The following is a 24845-nucleotide window of genomic DNA, read 5'->3' as shown; positions in this document are numbered from 1 at the left end:
AGCGATGCTGTTCAGAATGAGACCTTCTTATAACATATGGGGTAACTCTGCTGAAGTCTGAGCTGTCCCTCAGGGTAGAGACAGCTAAGGCACAAGCCTTTCAAATCCCTACAAGCTGACAAATTGCTACCTTCACCTGTAAAATAGGTGTAATCTAAGGAGCAGATGCCCAAAGTCTGAGCCTCTTAGATTTGTATACACTTGAATTGCTGTATACAATGTCTGTACCCAATGAACAGGTCCAAAGTCTAAGCCACCAAGATCTCTGTAACCCGAGGGATTACCACTCACGCCGGAAAAACATATAGTCCAAGGAACAGCTTTCCTACTTGAAGACTCAGGGCCCGAATGAGATCTTGGCACGCAAGTTACTCCGTCACAACAGTGACGGATATCCAATCTGCTAAAATATAAATCCCATTATATCCTGTGATTCATATTTCGGCAGATGGGATATCAATCACCATTGTGACAGAGTAACTCGTCTGTCAAGATCTCCGTCAGGCCCGAGTCTGAATAAAGATCTCTTTACTCCACAACATTTTTTTTTTTGAATAATGCTAAAATGTTTATGAATTTTACAACCAGGGTGATACCTTTGTTTTGTAAGGTCACCACCAATGATATTTGTCCTGACCACTAACTCTTACACTACGGCATATCACCTCTGTTTTGACCTCAACTTGCCCCTCCCCACTTGGATACCTCCGCCCCAGGTCTGGAGTTTGGAAATTAGGGCAGGAACTATCAAGGTTATTCTCATAATTTTCACTGTTTATCACTCAATGTCACTGATATCTTAGCCTACACCAATTTTACTTTAAAACACATGCTTTACAAATACATAAATGACACTTCTTAAAATGTTATTGTATTTGTGTGTTTGTAAAGTTTATAGTTACCATCAAATATCACTGATGGACCTGAAATATGTCTCAGTCTCCTGAACTGCAATAACCAAATCTTCTACATGTTTGGCATTCTTCTCAGTTAACTATGATGATCATCTTACATTTCAGTCTTTGTCAGTATAATTTCTATGCCTCAAGAGCCGAATAGGTACTTAAGATGGGTGTGATTAAACCCAAGTTGAGACCAGTGGTGCTGGAACAAATTTCAGAGTGGAGTTGCTGCCATCTGTGTTACATTACTGAAGACATAGGGGTTGTGAAAATCCATGCATTACTGAAAGAACAAGGACAGCAAACGAGGCAGGCCTATTAAGCAAGACAGTGGTCAGGCTATAGGCTGGAGCCAGTGGTGCATTTTGGAGTACACTGTTGCCAACATATCACTAATGCATGGTATCGTAATGCACTGTGATTTACGGACAGGATATTTTCCATTGAAACGGTTACTAAATTTGCACAGCCATACAGAAACAGCAAAAACTATGTAAAACACAGATTAGATTGATAATGTGTAGGGTGTGAGCGAATAAGTTTCATTTGCACATCACCAAGCAATGTGTCTTCATTTGTTTTGTTCTTATTAAAACCTTTGTTTCCATCACACTTCAGAATTATATAAAAACGGTGCTTCATGCGAGCTCTTTAAGTACTGATAAAAGTTTGAAATATATATAGAGTTCATCTACTGGTATTTAAAATGCATATATACTAGGAGAAATATAGACATTCAAAAACAACAAGTGATGGACGGAATGCTGAACATTGTCAAACACTCACCCCCAGTCATAGATCTGGGTTTAATCCATTGTCTTTTGCTCACCATGCCACCCCAGTTTGGACCCAGCCATATGCAAATCAGTCTTGACCCTGTTCCTCATGGGAACAGTCCAGACCGAACTGCCAAGCCAGGTCCTCACTGGACCGGAAACAAGCATCCTGGGACCGGTTTCGGGGTTTCACCCCTCATCAGCCAGGCTAGCTTGAATCCAGTGACATGGGAAGCACGGGACCCACGTCTGGGCATACCCTTCCCACTGAGGGCGACAAAGCAAAAACAACAAGTGATGGACGGAATGCTGAACATTGTCAAACACTCACCCCCAGTCATAGATCTGGGTTTAATCCATCGTTCTTTTGCTCACCATGCCACCCCAGTTTGGACCCAGCCATATGCAAATCAGTCTTGACCCTGTTCCGCATGGGAACAGTCCAGACCGAACTGCCAAGCCAGGTCCTCACTGGACCGGAAACAAGCATCCTGGGACCGGTTTCGGGGTTTCACCCCTCATCAGCCAGGCTAGCTTGAATCCAGTGACATGGGAAGCACGGGACCCACGTCTGGGCACACCCACGTCTGTTGTTTTTGCATTTGTCGCCCTAAGTGGGAAGGGTATGCCCAGACGTGGGTCCCGTGCTTCCCATGCCACTGGATTCAAGCTAGCCTGGCTGATGAGGGGTGAAACCCCGAAACCGGTCCCAGGATGCTTGTTTCCAGTCCAGGGAAGACCTGGCCTAGCAGTTCGGGCTGGACTGTTCCCATGGGGAACAGGGTCAAGACTGATTTGCATATGGCTGGGTCCAAACTGGAATGGCATGGGCAGCAAAAAAACGATGGATTAAACCCAGATCTGTGACTGGGGGTGAATGTTTGACAATGTTCAGCATTCCGTCCATCACTTGTTGTTTTTGAAATATAGACATTCTACATCCTTTCAGTTCTTACTCTCTGTACATCAGCAAGATTGTTACAGTTTCATTTTAGAAAATCCTCTTATGTTGTAGTCAGAGAAGGTAAGTAAACACCATTCTCCATGTTAGAAGAATAAACAGCAATTTGTCAGAAGAAACACCCTGACATTTGACTTCTATCTTTGAACCACAGCAAATGTGACAATAATTCATCAAAATTTAAAGGCATTGTAAATGCTCATTTACCTTTTGAACTCCAGCATGGTTATTCTGTAGTAGCTAATTCCAGGACGTACTTTTGCAAAGTAACCAAATATCAGGTGTCTTTAAATTCATACAATTCAATACAGAAAAAAAATATCAAAGTTAGTAGAGGTTTTTGTCCAGTTTACTAATAAAAGTATTCTTTGCAGTTTCATACAGAAGATATTCTCGTAGACTAGAGTTAATTTTTGTTTTACACATCTGTGGCCCTCATCATTAACTACATAACAAAATAAGCACTTCGCTAATTACACCATTTTACTTAATCTTTATTATGAAAACAGACCCAACCAAAGGGTGTCACTTTCTTATTCATCAAAAAGACCACATCTTGCCAGGTGTAGAACCACCTCATTGGCTTCGCATTTCCAGACAGCAAGGAGCTGCTTTCAAAGCTCATTTGAAGAACAGAACACTTCCTTCCAGGCTAGCACCATCGACCATCGCTGCTTATGAGAAGAAACACACTGGTTGGACTTTCTCTAAACAATCTCTTCCAGCCAAGATCTAAGTCTTCTTGAATTCCTGGTGAGTTTAAAATGTAAAGTCTGACCCTTCCCTAGATTATGCCGTTGTTGCTAGACATGGTCTGCTTCAAAATCAAGAATGGAGAAACAATGATGGCCCACGTTATTCTGAGAGGACTCTCAAGAGCAAATAATACGGCTGCAGTACAACCCTCGAAGCCCACAGTAATCTTCAGATGGTTCTCAATTCTTTTGTGTTGCCATACAAGGACTTGACCGCTCCCATGATGTTAGGGCACATACAGAAACACACACTTCGTCGTTTAGGCTCTATTTCCAAACATAATTTAATGGTGCTCTAAAATGTGATGACCACAATATTTAACAATACACTTTATATCATGACATATTATTTGGACTAGTGTCGGACTGAGTATCACACATTCCAAGACTCCCTGACGTAGACAGAGTTTCTCCCGTTGATCGTTGATCACCCAATTATTTTAAATGTGAATCCTAAAGCTCGTGTAACATTCCATATAATATTATTTTGTGTCAACCCTATCACAATTTCCGCCCCAGTCATCTTGAAATTGCCAGCCATTATATAGCTTCTGGAAATCAATGCAACTGGAGTAAGGGACATGCACCTTGGGGTGGATACATTGTGCAACGCAGGTAGGAAGCTTTCGGTACAGCCAGCACCACAAAACTATTCCTTTACACTAACTCCAGGCAAATAGGAGACCGAGATACTGGAACATTTCCTTCTATTGCTGAAATCGGAGCTGGCACTAAGTCTATGCAATGCGGATAATTAAATAAATAAATCAGTCTTAAGACACATTGTACCCATGATGAAAGCAAATGAAATTACGAGATCCCCAGCCACACTGTTCGCCATGTAATTATGGATTTGCATACTTGCCACATAATCTGTCTGCTGCATAATTTGCAGATTGCTACCAGAAATGTGTCTAGCAGAATCAACAAATGATTAAACAGTTTCACAAGGGGAAAACCAAAACACCAGACTCTTTGCAAAGGATAAATCGTCAACTTTCGATTGTTGTTTATTGCATCCAGGAGCTGCAAAGGTGAGGAGGACGCCATTAGCATTCTCAAGCCATTGGCTAGCAGAACGGGTTTTATCTGCAGCAGAAGGCAAAAACCTTACACGATTAAATGATAACCAAAGAGTGTACAGAATGATTCTGTTTTTTTAAATGTTTTTTTTTTTTTTTTTTTTTTTTTAAATCACAGACATTTTTCACTTCACAATGCTTGTCTAGTCACTTTTACATCATGGTCAAGGTTCGAAGGGAAATAATTATTTCAAAAGGGCTTTCAGGATAGGGAACATTCACATCTCCTTTTCAGGTGTGACTTTTTCAATCTCAAACGTGTCCTAGTCAGAGACAGACTTAAGTATGTAACCTACACTACTGTTCTACTGGGATGTTTATGGAGAGGTGATGCTTAAAATGTCCTCTGATCACACACAGACGCATAGGACTGTCTTTCACACTGCCTCTTCTCACTGCTGCTTTCCATAGACCACTTCCAGTGGGCATAGGAGTATTTAAGACGCCATAACCATTCACTCTTTGACACCTCTGCTGACACTGCCAACACCAAATGCAATAAGTGCCAATCTTGTGGTTTCCTTGTTTGTCATCATTCACCTGACTACCTCTCAATCACAGAAACAAGCAGTTACCGTGTGCAACCTACAGGTGAAGAAGCTGTTGCTAACGCTTTGCCAAAACCGCTAGGCCACGCTGTAAACAGGACTACTTGTAGACCAAGGCAGAACTAGATGGATCGAGTCAGTGTTAGTAAGACAGTAAGTGATTGTGACACTACCAGAGTAGCATAATTGCGATTATATTGGCTGAACAAGACATTCAAAGCGTGGAGAGTGTGTGTGTGTGTGTATGTGGGGAGGGAGAGGAGTGAATGTGTAAGAATGAGTGGGATTTTGAGAATGAAAAAAACACACAATTGTAACCCTTCTACCTGGTGAGCACTGAATGAAAAACACATGCTTTATCAAGGGCAGCACTTGTACTCTCACACTCAGCCACAGGGGGGGTGGTATAGCACCAGGATTTACTAAATGATTGTGAGAGGCATCCATGCAGGCGGGACATTTAGTGATTTACATATATTCAGGGGCGGATCCTCCGCTAGGACGGAGGGGTGTTGACTCCCCTCCCCCGCCAGCAGCAGCTGCAAACCCTTTGATACAAAACGATAATAAACTGTGTTTATCATTGTTTTCTATTGAATCAGGCGGGGCCACTGACTGCGACGGGAACTGAGGGCAGTGCACTGTGCACTCCCCTCTGGGCGCATGTGTGTTTGGCGAGCCGACTTGGGCCAGCCAAACATACATGCGCAGAGAGCTTGCACAGGCTCCCAGTCAGCCTGGAGCGCCCTGGCTGGGCGCTCCCAGCCAATCCTGATGCTGCTTTGAGCAGCATCAGGATTGACCGCAGGGCAGGTTGGGAGCCTGTGCCTGCAGTCAACAGTGGAGGAGCGGAGCAGCACGGCATGGCAAATAAAAAAAATTATATATTTACTATTATTTTATTATATGCACCGCCCAGCCCCTTTTCCCTGCCACAAGCCGCCACTGAATATATGTAATAGTCTGGAGTACTGACGTCTTCTGGAATTTTCACCTCAGCCTTAGGGAAAACTTTCAGAGGACCTTGACTAGAGGACAGAGTAGACAGACACTGGTGCAGCAAAAACAGCAGGGGACCTATTTAAACTGAAAATGCCAGGTAACTCACAGAAACCCTAGCATTCTTGCTACCTTTCACCAGAGAGGCAGTCGCTTCTGATGTGGAAGCAGGACCACAGAGCTAAAGCAGAAAACACCTCACACCTATGATACTGCCAATGAGCTCAATAAACATTGCAGAAAAGCAATAGGCCTGAGGTAGGTGAACATGATTTGGCCCGATCGTAGAAAACAGATGAGCTGCGGTCAAAAGAAAACAGAACGGTGAATGGTCTTACCTTGGATTTTACTGGGCTGCGGGGAGGTTGTGCTGTTGGATCCTCCATCAGAGGTTTTAAGGTAGAGAACGAGATTGGTTTCATTTGATCGGCCTCTTCGCTGTCCTTAAAACCCTTCATGGCTGCCCTATAGGACTGGTTCCGAAAGTTTCGTGTTAGCGTCCCTCCAACATCCTCTTCATCATCAAAGTCATCCAGGGAAATGTCAGGAGCAGAGATTCGTTTTGGGTCATTCCGGGCTAGGTCTTTGGTCAACGTGGCCACCTGGAAGGTGTGGTGTCGCTGCACCTTGGTTTTCGTGGCCACTGCCAAGCCTTTGGGGATGAGCTGTTGGGTTCCCACTTTGAGGGCTGCAGGGCTCTCTGTGCTCAGGACGATTCGGCGGCCATTGCTGGCAGTCAGCACCGGGTCTGGACAGAAGGCAGCATTGCTCACAGACTCCATGGACTTATGCCTTGAAGGTGAGGCGGCATTGGTATTCAGCTGCAGCTCAGAGCAAAACCTGCGGTCCAGAAGATACGAGGAATCATCCGCCAGAGAGGAATCGGAATGTCTGTTAGACATTTTAGAAACTTGAAATGGACCTAAAAGAAGCAGAACGACAGAGATAAAGTAGCGCTCCACAATACAAATGCCCCGGCATTATACAAGAAGATACAGTGCCATGAGTTTGGAATTCTGCATGAAAACCATACATCAAGAATATAAATTCACTACGTACATATCTTCTACACAGGCATGCACTGGGCTCCTCAGATTTAAAATAGTGTTCAATTCTGAACATTACAATGGCATGCCAGAGACTCTTTGGCACCCCATTGTGACGTTCGGACTACAGTTCCCTCGGTCTACACCAAGAGTAGTACGTTGACATTGTCCAGCCACTTGTCTGGTGGCAAGATAAAAGGAACAACTGTTTGGCATGCCACTGTAATGTTCAGACTACTGTTTCCTCACACAACACGGTGTAAAGAACATTGATGACGACAAGCCACATGTTTGATGGGAAGATGAAAAGAACAACGTATTGGGCAGCTCCACTAATTTTTTGCACAGGTGTAAAAAAACAAGATGTTCCAGAGGAGATGCAGGATTACAGCACTGCCTGCCATGAATTTTGAACAAATGGTACCAAACAGATACCTATAAAGTATAGTGTAACCTTTAGATTTTTGCCTTGAAGAAGTCACTCTGTGTTGGGACAAAATGCTTAGGCTAAATGTTGCTTCTATCACTTGGAATATACCATAAAGAGAAAACCTTTTAATTGATCGCGCAGACTTTTTGAAAAGGAATGGAACAAAACCTTCACTCGAAATAGGACTGACATGGAAATATGAGCTAAACTGATAATCTGAATTATTAGTGTTGAAAATATCAGAGTGACTCTCACCCTATTAACATAAACCTTTTGTCATTATAGGTTTTGGGATGGTTAACAAAAGGCGGGTACGTGTGAGAGGAATGATATTGGATGCTGCAGTGTTGACCACAACCATCTTTTTACTTGGTGTAACATCAAACAACACTGGCTACAAAGAAACACACAATTTAGATAATCTTAAAAAATAAAAATAAAACTACAAGTAAAATGATTGCACATTTTAACCTTTACTATTTATAAAATCAATACACCTTTATGTGGCAGTTGACAAAACAGAACAACAGTACATAAAACATAGCAACAATACAATACAGATCACTAGTCAAGGTAGAATAGAAATTGTTTCCATCCCCAAAGTCTTGTTTTGATGGAAAACAGGATTTTCACTTATGGAGAGTGTCAATGTGCTGCCCCAAAGAGACAGTTTCACACTTAAACCAGTGTTATACCTAATAAGAAGTAGAGGTCTCATATAAGAAACCTGCATTTGCACATCAAAAGAGGAAAGCCTGCCTCCCTAACCCCAGATTTACTTTCCTATCTAATACGGAATATTTCCATCTGTAGTTATGTACGTACATGGGCAAGATTCAAAAGGCTGGTCATGTCACATCACATTATTTTGCATGGTGTGGATTGTGTCAAAAACAAGTTTATCCCTGTGTTGTACGGGCACCCTGTTAGTTAAAAGGCCAGTATTCTGCAAATATTCCTTCTTATTATAGCCCCAGACATTTTGTAGTGATCTGTCTTTAACATACCAAATGCATCTGAAGAAAATGCTAGAGTGATCAGACAAGACGAAACCAGGATCTTACCAGAGCTGAAAGTGAGTCAAGTGACTGAACTCTAGATCACTTCAGGTCCAGTTTAGTGGACACCTGACTGTCAACGCCTAGGGGTAAGCCTTCACCATCTTGTGGAGAACTCCTGATGCCTCTCACCTCTCAAAAGACAAGCATTTGAGGCAATGATAATTTCTCTGCCCTTTTTCCCTCCAACATGCCCATAAGCTATTGACCTAAGGATAGATGTTTCTGTAAGGGTGAGAGTGTATGAGGGGATGTGACTGCAGACACAAAGGGGAGGGGGAGGAAGGCAGCCTATATCCTCCCAGACTAGCTCTCTGGCCTGCCATAGTATCAATTGAACTGAAAAGCACTGATCATATTTAGGTCTCGCCCAAGACAACACATGCACTGTCTGTTGCAAGACATATTGTTAGCTTGCAGGGGCTTAGATCTCACTCATTGCTTACAATTGATTGGCTTTGTTGTCACTCATTTGACTGCATATTGTTTATCAGCTTTCCCTGGGGCTTCTTTACTCTTCTGGTATTTGCCCCTCCCTTGGAGCATGGACCCATTACCTGTGTCCTTCCCCTCCTCCCTTTTCAGGAGGCACTTTTTGTTTTTGTTAAGCCTCTACAAGAGTCCATATGTTTTCCAGCTGTTTCCCTTGTGTACTTCAGCTTCCTTATTCTTGCCAGTTTATCTCTCCCCTTTCCCTCTCTCTGCTCCCTCATCTGCCATTACTGCTTCCTTCCCGCCCGCTAACCTTCTGTTGCGTTTCATGCTTCCCTTCTCCAAAACTGTTGTTCATGTGCTTCACTGCCGCCCTCCTTTGTTGGTATGCTTCCCCATTTGCACCCACCAACTCTCCATTGTCCATGTGCTTCTCCATCCCTGCTCGCCTCCTACCACTGTGTGCTTCTCCATCAGCCCTCCGTTGTCTATGTGGCTCCCCATCCACCACCTTCCTTGTCGGTTTGCTTTCCCATTGTTTACTGTCACTTGCCCTTCTAGCTTCCACAAGTCTCCTCTCTCTCGCATTCCCTCTTCTCCCTCTGTGTTGACTCTCCCCCCACCCAAACCCCCCTCCTTTTTTTTGTCTAAAAACAAAAACACATTTTGCACACCTATTTACCAATCAATCAATCTCCGATTGGTACATAAAAATAAAAACAATGCTTGCCTCAGTTTGTAGGAAAGTGCCTCTGTATTGGCTCGTCCCTGCAAAATGACACAACAGCAAAGACATAGCACTTTTCTGTATTTTATTTTCAATCATGCTAATATACAGCATGGCTTACAATCTTTGCCAAAGCCAATAGGTTTCATAGGTGTGACGTATTGGCTTTGCCAATTGCTTTTTACAATCCATGCCATCAAGTTACAGCTCTTCTGTTCCCTTCAGCAATCTTCAGTCCTCCTCTTATTTATTTTGCTCACTCCCGACCAACTGACTAAGGTCGACAAGTCACAACGTCAAGTGAGTAATTTTACACAAAAGGCTATAACAAAAATAAACAGCAGCACCATTTTGAGTCCCATTTTAGATTCTGAAATAATGAGCTCTACTCCTAGTTTCTCTGGAACGAGAAAAAAAATACAAAACCACAAGACGTGCTGTCTTCCATCTGGCAGAAGCTAGACGCGATAGGAAAGTTGGCCCCTACACAGAGAACAGCCAGACATTCACCGGAAATGGAGGGCTGAGAAAGAAGAGACCCTCTCATAATTATTTCTGTGCAGTGCTGGTAAACAGAGGGCCTCGGACAAAAGCATCTGTATAACAGAAAAATGGGGCTCTGTTCTACAATTTTGGGGAGGGGGCAGCCAGGCACGCCCTACATTGTTTATTGCACACGACGAAGATCAATGGCTCATGTGTTCTTCAGATCACATATTTTTAGGGCACAAGTACTTACAAAAAACAATAATAATAAAAAGAAGCAGGGGGTCTAACTAAAAGCATACATTTGACATCACGTGGCACCAGGCATCACTGGAAGTGACGTCACAGGAAGTGGCATCTGTAAAAGAATAACATTTAAAACAAGTATTTGCAACGCAATGGGTCTCTCATTTTCTCGAGTTAGAGCTATTAGCGTTGTAAACTCATAACCTGACTTTTCTTGCCACATAATTTGAAAATCAAAAGTAAAACATTTTCACTTAAGCGAGCTGATTCAAAGTGCCACGGCCGCCATCAGCATCCGCGATAAGGAAAGACACAAAAGGAACAAGCATTTTCAATGCAACCAGTCTCGCATTTGTTAGAGTTAGAGCTATTAGCGTTGTAAAGCAACAAAAAAAACGCAGCTTGATCGCGCTATGTAAAATAAACAGATAAAGTAGTCTGGACTCCAGGCTGAAAACATCGAGCCTCGTATGTTTTAGGTACTTTACCGGTGCTATGTAGGTGGGCTAAACACCAGAAAAGGCATGACGTATGCATGCCTTTCACAAATGAAAGCAAGCGGATTTTAAAAGGCAAGCCCACGAACCAATGTAAGTGACTGACGTGGCATGGGTGTGATTTCAAGCCCAAAGAGAGATTACAGAATGGACAGAGCACTTTGTGCTCGCCCATAAAAAGAAGTTCACTCGCAGTCAAACATATCGGAAAAGCCATGTAACAGGGGTGATAGCAAAGACGGTAACAAAAACCACCCAAGGAGGGACAAATGTAAACCATTTACCAAAGTCAAAGGATTTTTGAAAGGCAAGTCCAAGAACAAGTGATAGTGATGGGCATGCAGTGGCTGTTGTTAAAAGTTCAGATACATACCAACACATCAGAAAAGCAGAGCATGCGCGCTGCTGTGCTCGACTTAAAAATGGGGATTTAAATGTCTATTCATGTAAATACTCATAGTTTTAACCGCTGACATTCTCACAGTCAGGACCACTGAAACTATTTAGCAGGGAGGGCCAAATTAGGTGGCAGGGTTGAGCAAATTATGCGGCAAAGGAAGGCAAATTATGTAGCGTAATGCGGCACATTTTGTGATAGTGCTTCTTGTGACTTTAAAACTTGTTGTTAACACTGTCTGAGCATTGGTTGCACCTCATTAGGACCAGTTTAACACCCAAATATAGCAATAAACAACTGAAAGGTGAGCAGTCAACCTTTGCAAAGAGCCTTTTACTGCACGGCAACACGTTTCAGTGTTTTTAGTGCCTTTTGAACCATTTGAACTAGAAACATTTTTTTTGTTAAAATCTGAAGATTATGTGACAAATGATGGATTATGTGGCATATCTATAATTATGCACAAATTGCAGCGGTCATACAATTGCATAATTCCAGTGGCTCTGCTTACAGTACATGCTCTTTTATACATGGATTGAACAAAGCTTGCTTCAAAATTGTAGTTTCTCTTAAATGCTTGGGAACTGATACGCTGTGTGGTTTTGCTTCCCATCCACTGGTCTACCTCCACTGGTCTAGCATCTAGGTGTGAGGTGCAGATGGCTTTCCAGACAGGATAGTACTCCCACAAAAAAGAGGGCTGGTGGCCTTTAAATCAGCCCCTTTGTCTTGGGCGCAAGTGGAGGGGGAAATACAAAAAAAGCCCCTTAACCGCCTGCAGGTTGTTGCTCAGCGGAAACCAGTCAACCGTGCAGCTGCTGCTGAATGTTTCCCAGTGTCATGAAGTTACACTGGGACAAGTTCAGCCTACTTCACTGGGGCCCACGTTCTTAGCAGTGGGGATGCCGTCCACCCTGTGAAAATAGTGGATAGACACCGTCTACCAGCATGTACCCCTGAATTGTGCCCTGCATACTTCCCTTCGAAAACAAGGGTACAGGGTTCCAAAAACCTGTCCCTTCCATGTTTATGAGCTGCAAGCGTCACAATTGTTGTATCAGGAGGAGAGTAGTTCCAAGAGCTCGACATGAAGGCTGAAAGAATACAACCACTCCATCGGAATCCACTGTCAGTAGTCAGTAATCACCACACCTATGGTCTTGCACCGCAAACATCACAAATCAACAAGCAGCCAGAATTCTGGTGGGTTACCTGGAATTTTGCTTCCAGCTCCGACAGATTCAGGTACGTGAAAGTTGGTAGAATAGGAGCCCAAAACTTCTATTTTATATAATGTTTGAAACACTGACCCAGTGGCCAGATTCATCATCCAGTAAAATGGTTCAGGAGGAACAATGAGGCTTTACTAGGCCACTTTCACAGATCTAGGCACAATTTAAGCCTGATTAGGAATGTAAACAACATTTACACCAGATTTGACATTTGCCATGGAAGTCAGAAAGTTCATGTCAATATCCATACTCAGGGCTTCAGTTTACAGCTCTGCTTTCACAAAGAGTGAGTGTCAGATTAAACGAATCACCCTATGGAGCTCATTGACTATAATAACCCATAAGGGCCATGTTGCCCAGTCCATGCTAACTCTGCTAAATGGAAGTGTCCATCTCCCAGCCAGGCACGAAGCACTCTTGGCACCCAAGTCAAGCTGTTTAAAATGTTACTGGTTCTGCAGAAACTGTGCAATAGCTTGATCCTTTCTGAAGACCACTCACCCTCACTCTCATGAGCTCATCCATACACCTACTTTGTACAATAGTGAAAAAACTTAACTTCGCACTTGTATAGCGCACTACTCACCCGTTAGGGTCTCAAGGTGCTGTACGCATACCGCTGTGGAACCCCTCCAGGCTTTTCCCTGCGAGGCGCCCACTCCTGGGCAACCCCCAGGGTGAAGCCAAGCATTCAAGCGCTGTCAGGGCTGTTGTGGAAATTAAGCAAGCTATTGCCCAGAGTTACAGGGTGGGACCCATTAATTAGATTAGGCACCGAGGCGAGAATTATCTGGTCCAAGGGAATTGAGCGCAAGACCCACCGAGGTGGGAATTGAACCCTGGTCCCAGGCCAGATCTCTGCATCAGGGTCTGCCGCTCTAACCATTGTGCCACACTTCTCCACTTTGTGAAGCTTATTTGACAAGTGACTGATTATAGAAATGTCTGCATTAGGGTACGATTGTGTCCCTCACCCTCTTCCTGCCTCCACTGGAACCGCTTCAAGATTCCCTTGCTCCATTTCTATGATATATTTTTTTTTAATAAATACTTTTCAGTCTCAACCTCTTCCGCATGTTGACCTTGGGTGTGAGTAAACATATACTTGGTTGAGGGGTCTTTGTTCATTGTTTGGCAGTCCAAATGCCAATCTGCTCAGCATACTTCTCCTCTCTGGGCACCTGTGGTTTATTGGGCAGCTTCTCTGAGGTTTGGGTCGAATAATTTACACTATTCGTTTTCTCTGCATTTAATGTTAGCTGCATCACTGGTGTAAAGGTTGTTGAAATGTGACCTGCTATGTATTTGTTTTCAAAGTCACTACCACGTTTAATCAAGTACACCCATAAGCAAAATAATTTTCAAACCTTCTGGAATGAATGTACCTTTGCACACCAGATGCTTCTGTCCTGCAGAAAATGGAAGCACATTGGAGGCAGCCCTGAGGGCATGAACATCCTCTGTTACTGCCTTCTGAAGGCGATACCCAGTGACCTAAGCGAGTTACTCCCACATGGGTTTGGAAGAAAGTTGTATCCTGGCCTAGAAATCAATCCCAAAAGCAAGGCCTCATATAGGTCTATGGTAATATAATTCTTTCCTTGGGCCTCTTTGAGCTCCTGATCATTTCTGAAGAAGTTAACCTAATATAATCCTATTAGTTTATGCTGACAAAGGGATTACACTTGCACAGACCTTTTGGTTATCTCCCTTTGGATGTGGGGTGAAGGGGATAAACTTTGTGTAGGGATCCTCTCAAAAGAGATTACTAGTCGGCTTCAAAGAGATGTGAGTAATTCCTGAAGGAATTAACACAGCATTGATGTCTTTCACCAGTCCTTCTAAAGGAATTTGAATGCCTGGGCATAATGTCTTGTCCCTCCTGATGCAGGTTGCTTTTCTATGGGCAGTGTGCCTCGCATCACTTTTAAGTGGGTTACATGGAAATCCCACATTACATTTGTCCCTTGTTATACAAGAGCTTCCCTAGCAGAGCTTTCCTGTATAAGACTCTGCTCTAGGCTGATCTCCTACCATGGACATTCCAATGAACCTGCTAATTTGTGCAGGAGGTATTCTGCCTTGATCAGTTTTGAAAGAGGGCCTGCTGGAGACTCTCCTGAATGGTTTAACCTGGCATCACCTCTTGCCTCAGTAACTTTTTATGGGGAGAGGGGTGGTTTAAACTTTTGTGGATCTTGTTTCTTTATCCCATGCGAAGGAGGAGGCCTTGATTGGATTTTGGCCCTTCTCCTGTGTGTCACACTACTATGAACACTTTGTTTCTTGGTCACTTGAGGACATGGACCTACCACATCAAATCCTTCCGTAGATCACTTTTAAATTAACAAATCTCTTGGTTCCATCGCAAGGGGTTTCATAGGTATGAATGTCTTATTAGCTCTTTTCTGTGCTGTGTTGGCACAGCTGAGCATCGTGTCCTGGGCACATCTCCAGTTATTTACACCTGCTGCACAAGACTGCTCCTGTTCTCACTAAGGAACATGTGGGTGAGTGGCATATTTGCATCTGGCACTGAAAATAACGTGCGTTCAAAGGTGGATTCTATTTTGTTTTGTCATGGTTCACTGAAGACGTGGCCATAGCCACTGAAAGCAGAGAAGGGCTGGTGGTTCTTTGTTTACTGTTGGAACTAATGCTCCAGGCTACTACCGCCAGAAACGAATGAAAAACACAGTTTTGTGCTTCTGCAAATTGCAGTCTCGAAAAGTAACAAGTCGAGACATGCAAATATCTATGAGACAAAGCATTAAACCTCCACTCCTCCCCAAAAACATTCGAACTGTTCTCTATGACTTTTCTCTAAACCACTTGACAAAAGCTTCAACTAATGTGAATGCAATCAGGAACCCCCCCAAAAACATAAGAAATACTCCCTAACCCTCTCTCTCTTTGCAACAACTAAAGTGTATACTTGCGAACAATTTCTGAAATGACAGAATACCTGGCCTCTTTTATGGCAATCTTTCCAACTGTTTTCCAGAATGTTGATGAAATGAATTAATGTTTCTATTTTTCCCCAGTAAAACATTGCTGGTTCTGTGATGTTCCCTTCAAATCCCATTGGTTGCAGTTTTCACATTTTGGCATTGTTTGTATGTTACCAGTTAGAGAACACTATTCTGATGCCACAGTCTCATCCCTTGGCCATTCAATGACAAACTACTGGAGGGTCTCACTTGGACGTGTCTGACCAACATGAAAAGAATACAACGCATTTCAACTCAAAATGCAGGTTATTGAGTGTATTGTGGTTCATGAGAGAAAGGGTGGAAGGGAAGAGTTGGGAGGCACACCTCCCGCTGCAGGATGCAGTGCCATGATGTAGACATTGTGCTTGAGACAGATAGCAGCTACAGCTATTTTTACTCCTAAGAGAGGAGGAATTGTGGTGTGAAGAATACATTATATATCTATAAAAACATGCATACACACACACACGCGTATCTAAACTGCAAATCAGATCCACTTGAATTATGATTTTACGCTGGCAGCATTTACTACATTATTATGCATTTGCCAAATAATCCATCAACTGTGCGAGAAACCTATTTTGATAAAATCTTCAGATCATGCAGCAAATGGATCAAAAGTTACTAAAAAAGTGGGGACACGTGATGTTGCACTGAGGAAGACCCTTTGCACAGGGTGACTGGTCCCTGCTATATTTGGGTGTTGATCTAGTACTAATGAGGTGAAACCTTTGCCCACACAGCATTAACTAGTGTAACAAGAATTTGCAATGCAGTGGGTCTAGCGTTTGCTCGAGTTATAGCTATTAGCGTTGTAAAATCCTAACTGGGCTTTTCTTGCCACATAAATTGAAATGTAAAAGTAAAACAGTTGCCATAAGCAAGCCGATTCAAAGCACCAGGGCTGCTATGAGCACGAAGGAGAGACACAAAAGGAAAAAGAAGTTCGCTCACAGTCACAAGTATTGGAAAATGCGCAATTATCCATTTAACAGGGTCGATGGCCAAGGCGGTAACAAAACTGCCCCAAGGAGGGACAAACGTAAAGCATTTATCAATGATGACAAAGGATTTTTGAAAGACAATCCCATGAACCAGTGATAAGGTTAAAAGCCCACAGACAGATTACAACAGGCCAGAGCGCTTGCGCACTCGACCTAAAAACTACAATATCGAAGTAAATCAATCACAAAATGTAGCATGTTCTAATACATAATTTGCCTTTTCTTGTCTCATAATTCAGTAAGCTGCATTATTTTGGACCGCCCCAGCTGCGATGAGGTCGGGTTAGTAGATTGCTGTTATCCAGGCATGGTTGAGAGACCACCTGTAACCTTGCCATGGGATTCTCGTGCCCATACCTGCACCTGTTGTTACCATGGCATGGACCCCGGCTACCCTTTCATGACCCTGCTCTTCCTTACAGACGCATGCACAGCACCTCCTGTGACCCAGGCATGCAGCTCGCCTCCGCACCAGCTCCCCCCAACACTCCACACTCACGGGCATGGACGTGCCCTCGCACAGCTGTGACGCGGTTATCCACGCAACGGCACCGTTAACCTATTATCCTCCTGCTGCACAGGAACGCACATGCCATACCTTGGCACGAGCTGACCGGTAACCAGGCGCGCACCTACTGTCACCTCGGCACGGACCTCCGGCCGCCCTTCCGTGATCCTGCTTTTCACACTGGCATGAACCTTCGAGTTTGGTTGTTCCATAATAAACAAGCGCCGTCTACCTTTGGTCGGGGCGATGCTCCGTTTCTTCATGGTGAATTTCCAGATTGGCTCCACGGGACCCTGGCCTCTGCTCATGGCTCGCGCTGAGGCGCAGGGCGCGCTGCGCGGTTGATCCCACCCACGGCCCTGCACTTTCCAGTGAGTGCTTGAATATGGGGAGAGAGAGACTGTTTCTTCTCAGCCGTTCCAGAAGCGCCACATTAAAAGTGTTGAAGTGCTGCTGAGAAGTGCCAGTGCTCTTTCAAAGTGAAGTGTCGCTACCAAGCGTCTGGCAGTGCCTGCCCAATGAAAAAACCGGTTTGCGCAAGAGGAAGAGCTCTGTGCACGCCCACAAATCGCGAAGCTGGTGGGTCCCGCGCTCTCAAGCAAGAACTGAACCAGCAGGGCCTGGAAAAACTGGACGAGCGGCTTTTCGGAACAGAAGGAGTGGCGCGTAAATTGGGAGGGTGGAACCGTGGCACGCACGTACCTGGGAAATCAGTTCCTCTCAAGTTCTGGGAACACAACAGCTTTCTCTGCAAGGGATTTGGTTTCAGTTTGATTTCTGAATGTGACTGGTTTATGTAATGGCGACACTAAGGGCCATATGTGCGAAAGCTTTTTCCCATATACACAGAATGGGTAAAATCCTTTGGTACATCTGGCCCTAAGCTTCTTCGTAGAATTGCGAATTCGTAACTGAATTTGTCCGGCGTCATTAGGAACACTTTAACCAAGTGAGTTTTTTCAGCCAATGGAACGAAACATGCTAGTGCATGCAGTTAAATTCTCGCCTTTCAAGTGTGGACCTGCAAGTCCGATCATGCACTCCCCAATATGATAAAAAAAACACTACACGGTAAAGTTTCTACGATAGTAATGGGCTAGCTGACAGTTATTCAAGCTAAGAGGTCACAAACCTTTTCGTCCCCATTAAAAAAACAAACACACACACACACACGCACGACAGAGCTATGTATTTTGCTGTTTGTAAAAGTGCAAAGATTTACACAAGCGCCACCAGCAACACAGAGTCCTGTATAGTGCAGCACACACCACACAGAGGCACCCCCCCCATCTCAGTATGCCCACCCCGTCCCTCCTCGGCGCCACGCACAGTACATGGTTAACAGCAGGGCAGCGTTCCTTGCCGAACACAATGTACATGAGTCTAGGTAGGACATAGGCAGTAGTAATGTCAGTTCTTTGCGCAGAACAGATACGTCACTGGGAAGTCATACACACTTCCCTCAAATTCAGCACAACTTTCCTCACGTGCAAGTCAGGCACAGCCCAGAAAGCAGCATTCAAAGGTTTGCTCACTGAATGAGAACATCTCAAACATGTGCATCGGCAGTGCAAGCTTCCCTTTCTTACACAGAACGCTGTCAGCTGGAGTAAGGTTCCCACAGACACACATAGCTGAGACAAGTGGACGAGAGATACAAGATCATCTTAACAAATTAAAGGGACCACACGCCACCTACATGGCACTGGGCCTCTGTGTGTTGAGTGAGGATTTACTCAGGAAGTGATAAATGCCTATGGCGCTGTATGAATTGTGGATGCGGAAATAATCTATAAATTACATTTGATGTAGATTGAGGGATGATGAGATGGCGGGGATTACTTAGTCAGGGGTCACTTGATGGCTGAGAGTGGAGGTCTCTCTCCTTCCGCGATGCTGCTTCATGGGTCTTCTCTTCTTGCCCTGGTGGCCCTGTAGTCCTGCTCCAGTTTACACATGCACCATGAGAGCTCAATGCCTTCATAGTCACTGGGAGATGTGCAATTCCTGGGGGATGGTGGAGTTGAGGTCTTGGGTAAGGTGCAGCAGCTGCCAAAGCCGAAACTCATCTTCAAGGTCCCTGTGGCATGCAGAATGGCCGTGTTCAAGCTAATGAGGGGTCCGGACTAGGGATGCCTCAATAGCGCTTCTGTACCCCATTTTTACTTGGACTGTTCTTGTGTTAGAGCAAAATGTCTTATATAGCAGTGCACCTCATAGCCAAAGCGGAGACAATCACTTCTTAGTGTTCCAGTATGGGGCACTGCAATGACTGCTCATCTGCAGGAGGGCTGGATGAGGCAAGGAAAGACACTGTGTTTCACTGAAATAACTCATCTGTCCTTCCATGACACACCATCGACTCACTCACACCTCCCATGTCTGGTGGTTATGTAACCAGAAGCCTAAATGTATAAAAAAAATCAAAAAAATCACAAGCATTGACAAATCCAATAGGTGGAGCATTGTACAGAAACCTAAAAGTTTTTTTACAAAAAATATTTACCCCGAGAATATGTGTTTTGCGTGTGCCCCATCCTGATTTAGCAAAGTACTTTGATTACAGTGCAATGAACTGCAACACAGGGATAGGGAGCCTAATAGAAAACACAATATTATAGTTATTACACGTTGCATAAGAAGAAAGATCACACCTGAGTGCTGTAGATTGCGCTAAGAGGCATTCTATAGGTCAGACTTTTTGTGCCTATAAAGAGAAATCTGGAGAGTAAGTACAGTGCGTGCTTATACACAAGGCAGGAAAATAGACAGAGCCCTGGCATCATGGTCATTATCCTCAAACAATGTCTACTCGGCCATATATTGAAATATACCACTGCTTTCCCACAAAAGTTGATCAAACCTGCTCCTGGTAACTGTAACATCCTTAAAATTAAGCATGCCAGACCCACCACCCACACTCGGCTGCAGCCTCCACTCTGATTTACTCTTCGCTCATTCAAGGACAAAACAATGCACTCTTTCCTGGAGGTGGGTTATACAGTGTGCAATGGAGTGTCACAGCAGCTGGATAGAAAAATACAGTTGGAGAACAGCATGGTATTGTCAGAATGTTCTTCTAGCCCCTGGACCACTGGCAGTAGATAATTGAAAGTCTGATGATACGGAAGGGAATGAAATTGGGAATGTTAATTACAAACTTTATTTGAATTTTAAAACCCATTTTATATAAGTGATTAGAAACTTTGAGGTTTTTGCGCATACACAATAAATTGGACCAAATGTAAGGTGACTCCTCTCTCGTCAGTTATTGTAAAGCCGAACACGGACAGCTGCTAATTTGCGTTGACTGAATTTCTCATACTCTTTAGGTATGTCTTTGGGGGAACGATGTAAAAAAAACAAAAAACTCAAAAACACTGAATCTCAAAGTTAATGAACCAAGCTTTAGTACTCTGTCCAACTTCATATAAGCAACACAGTAATAAGCAAAAAAAAAAACTAAGTAGATACAATATATGCATACTCACTGAAAAAAAAGTAGTTGGTCATATGTAATTCAGCAAACAAAAAAACGAAAAAAGTCTTAAAATTCACAAATTATGGCATGCAACAAACTAAAGATGCACAATTAACTCATGCCGGTCATTTTTTGTTTGTTGTAGAAGGCTTTTTTTTTTCTTTTTCCTCAACTGCCATTGATTAACGGGTGTACAGGCATGGGTTGGGGTATGAGTTGTGGTGTCCATTGAGCATTGTACACCGTAAATGGTGATTTTTTGTTTTTTCTGGTTACTTTACCAGAACTGACCTTTAAATGTTTTTTTCTTGAATTGCAAGTTTATGATGTACTGCATCCACCTGCCATGTACGCAGTCTGGGCACGGCCCTCAGTCAGGCCCTACACCATACCCGTTTTGGCTGTTCCCAGGGCAGGTTGGTCATAGGGCCTGCATAGCCTTGTACTGGGCTCAATTTGCTAGCTCCTACGTTTCCTGAAGATTCACTAAACAGCAGTACAAATGGGAAAAAAGACAAGAGTAAGCAGCTAGTGAATTAAGCCAACTAGCAGCCCATACAGGTCCTGGGACCAAAGCTGCTGCACATGATTTAAGTGGGAAAAAGGCCTTGCACAACGCAATATGAGCACATGGCAGGTGAATGTGGTGCATCATAAAAAAAAAAACCCATGAAAATCACTGGAAAAAAAAAAAAACACAGATAAAGGTGGGTTATGGTTCAGTGAATACAAAGCCAGAGAAAATGTGAAATTTACCAGTTATGGTGTACAACTCACCATGCACACCATGACCTAAGCCCCAGCCGTACTCACCCCTTAGCCTATAGCATGTTAAAAAATAAGTTGTCTGCAAAGAGCAAAATATTGTTAGGCATGTTTATCGTGTGCATTTTCAATCACATATTTCGTAGCTTTTTTAGGGTCAAGCGCACAAGTGTTCTTGCCCCTGTTGTAATCTCTCTGTGGGCTTTTAACCACGCCCATGTCATGCCCATCTGTTTTGTTGGTTCGTGGGCTTGCCTTTTAAAATTAGTTTGATTTAATTACTGAAAGGCATGCATACATTATGCCTTTTCCGGTGTTTAGCCCTCCTCGAGAGCACCGGTAAACTACTGAAAACATACAGGGTTCATTCAGTGTTTTCTGCATGGCTTCTGGGCTACTTTTTCCTCTTCATTTCCAACGCAGCGTGATCTAGCTGGGCAGTAGTGGTGTACTGTGCATGACATCGACCCTGTTACGTAGTGAACTTCTGTTTCCTTTTGTGTGTTTCCTTTACGTGCATGGTGGCCGTCGGCTTGCTTATGTAAAATTGTATTACTTTTCATTTTCAGTTTATGTGGCAAGAAAAGGCCGGTTAGGAGTTTACAATGCTAACAGCTCCAACTTGAGCAAATGCGAGACCCATTGCATTGCAAATGCTTGTTTAGTTTTGTGCTTGCAGAACCGAAAGCTGATTTTTAAAACGTAGTTGCTTTGGCTCACCAGAGTATGGGGTACCCAACTACAGCGGGTACTCAGGCCGCTGAAGGTACCGATTCTTTTGCACTGTGAAAGATGGCTTTTATTTCCCCCTGATCACATATGCACATACACCTTAAAAAGGTGCATTTCATTGCCAGTGCTGGTGGGCTTATTCTTTACTTTCTTTCGATTTTTTGAGTTTTTTTAAATTCATCATTCATGTTTTGAAACTATGTCATGAAATTATACAGCCGGTGGTACATTTTCTTTCCACCAAAAAGAATCATATTTTACAGTCACGTGCATTAAACCTAAACAGGGTTTATATGTCTGTTCTAAATACTAATGTTCTGTTAAACTGATATGTGAAGGTTAATTTATTTTTACTGCAAAATATGTTATGGACCGCATGATTTTCTCTTTCTTCTCTTTTTTTGTGAGATATGCTACCAGTTATAACAAAAAAATACGACCATTGCACCAACTTGTCAAGAGCAGAATTTTCGGGTTTGCCAACACTTGTTTTATTTGAGATTTGCTATAGCGCTGTATGTCAAGATGATGTCAGAGCACTTGGCAGTTGAGTCACCAATGCAAGGATAAACTGCTGAGGTTCCACTGAAACAATTAACATTATTTAGGTTATAAACAGCGAGGGCCTATTTACATATTTACAAACCGGAAATTACACGTGACAGGAAGAGAGCAAAACAATCTACATGTGCCCGTAGTGTTAACATTGTTTGAATGCTTCCTTACACTTTAAGCACGTGCCATTATTATGACGAGCTTTACAGGAAGTCGTCACAGTCCGTGTACATTGTACTGATGATTAGAAGTTGGATTTCTTTAATGCTTCGAGTGTGAATCGGAGGTGTGCAGCATTCTTCTCTGCAGTATAAGATCTTCCCCACAGGAAAGAAGTGTCCAAAGACAAGACCCCGCTGATCGCTAGTTACACTCTCTTCAATTCAATTTTATATTTATTTATGATTTGGAACTCAGCTAAGTTCTACATAAAATACATCATACAACAAAACTTTGGTCATTATTACTATTTTCATCTAAAAGCAAATTAAAAATATAGAAGAAGTTTATACAGTAAAAAGTTGTAACACCATGTTCCACAATGTTTTCCAACCTTGTAAATTACAGGCTACATTACTAAAATAATAGCACAGAGGCAGAAGAAAATATGGATACTCACATCAGTGCAAATAAAATATCAGAAATGAATTAAAAAAATAATATTTAAGACTTTAGAGTAATACCTGCTATATATAACTGCATGGTGTAGAGTACCAACGTATGAGTAGAACACAATATGTAGAAGAGAGGAATACCAAAGATACCAACACCGACTGACTTCGAACAGACCCTGTCTAACCATAATATTACAGATGTATACATGTGCGGGGAACAAAGATTTTCATGGACCAAACTCAAACCAACTTTTTGTGTATTATCGGGAGGAGCCTCGATACCTCTGCCTCATAATGATAAAGTTATTATAGGCGAGTTAAAGCAATAGACATATTAGGCATTACCACACGACTTGCCATACGGCAACTGCTCTTAAAATAAGTTTAAAAAACATTTGGAAAAAATTAAATATTTTTAAACACAATCTTTCGTTAGGAGGATCATACAGGGCTCGGAGGAACTCAGGCACCGACAACAAAGAGAGCAGAAGACAGATTGGTTTTAGCCATTTACGCCGGAGTGAGGCAAGAAATGGACAAACGAATAATATGTGGATTAAGTCTTGAGATTCCGCCAAACAGAGGTTACACTCTTTTGATGTTCTGTGCCATTTCGCCAATAGTATATTCAGGAATAGCAATCCCTGGTGAAGCAGCATCCAAAAGCACCTGACACTATGAGGAATATTCCATGTGATGTAAGGTTGTGATTTTGTTATTACTAGAGTATTGACTATATTTCTAAAATAACTTTTTGTTTTACAGCTCTCGAGATCTAAGCGGAAGCTGAAAGCCCAAGTTACTTTCTTCAAAATAACCAAGAAGAGAGTTCCAGGACCTGGCTACACTCCTGGTCCAGCCTTTCAAGGGCATTTGAAAAGTTCTTACAAAAGGCATATTTGACCTTGCCATTGTCTAAAAAGAGTTATTTCTTTAATATTGATCTTATGGAGTTATCCCTGCTCTTTAGAATTGAGGCGGCCAACCGAATAGCGCCGGCTAATCCTTGGACATACGCACTTCTAAGCCCCATTTCCAACCTTAAAGCCACCACAGAGACTGCCGTATTAACAGACAATAGTTTTCTAAGAATTTTGCATTCTGACTGATTCAGGAACCCCCTTTTGGGAATATTTATGAGTTCTACCCCATAGAGCAGGGATGCAGGAATTTTGACTCGATATGGAGATAAAAGATATGAAAAATGCCTTCTCCTTGTGGCTGTAAATAGGGCCCCCAAACCTCTTGCCTGACATTCGGCCTTTGATTTATTTGAGGCAATATGGGCAACATCACTAAGGTTCCAGCTACTATTTTCCCTAAGAAGGGATAAGATTTCACAATTTCTGAGTTTTGCTTACCCAATGTCCAATGGTAATCTGGAAAAGTCATCTTTTTTTCTCCCACAAAACAGAGACCCTTACTTTTAGTAATGTTGATCTTCAAATAATGTGAGTCAGTACATTTTGATAAATGCTGCAAGCGGTTCTAAAGGCCTTTAGGGGTTAAATCGAGAATTATAATGTCGTCAGCATATAGCAGACAGCAAATTGGGCGGCCACCCAATAGCAGGGGAAAACCCTTGGCCTAGGACAAAAAGGAGGGGAGATCTGAAATGT

At 43.0% G+C, this 24845-nt stretch overlaps 1 protein-coding gene across 6 annotated transcripts in view; it reads right to left on the bottom strand.

The window, feature by feature from the left end:
* ARHGEF16 (Rho guanine nucleotide exchange factor 16) overlaps window positions 1-24845 on the bottom strand; it is a 369976-nt gene that overhangs the window by 215670 nt on the left and 129461 nt on the right. For 4 of the 6 annotated variants that reach the window (XM_069239932.1, XM_069239933.1, XM_069239936.1 and 1 more), the window contains exon 2: window positions 6362-6945. In XM_069239932.1, coding sequence (XP_069096033.1) covers window positions 6362-6945 — 584 coding nt within the window. Of the gene's footprint in view, window positions 1-6361; window positions 6946-17169; window positions 17189-17311; window positions 17525-24845 lie in introns of those variants that run through there. The other 2 variants (XM_069239931.1, XM_069239935.1) reach the window with 2 other exon arrangements.

The sequence above is a fragment of the Pleurodeles waltl genome, chromosome 6, assembly GCF_031143425.1.
Source record: "Pleurodeles waltl isolate 20211129_DDA chromosome 6, aPleWal1.hap1.20221129, whole genome shotgun sequence".
NCBI classification, from domain to species: domain Eukaryota; kingdom Metazoa; phylum Chordata; class Amphibia; order Caudata; family Salamandridae; genus Pleurodeles; species Pleurodeles waltl.
This window is presented reverse-complemented; position numbering and strand designations above follow the sequence as displayed.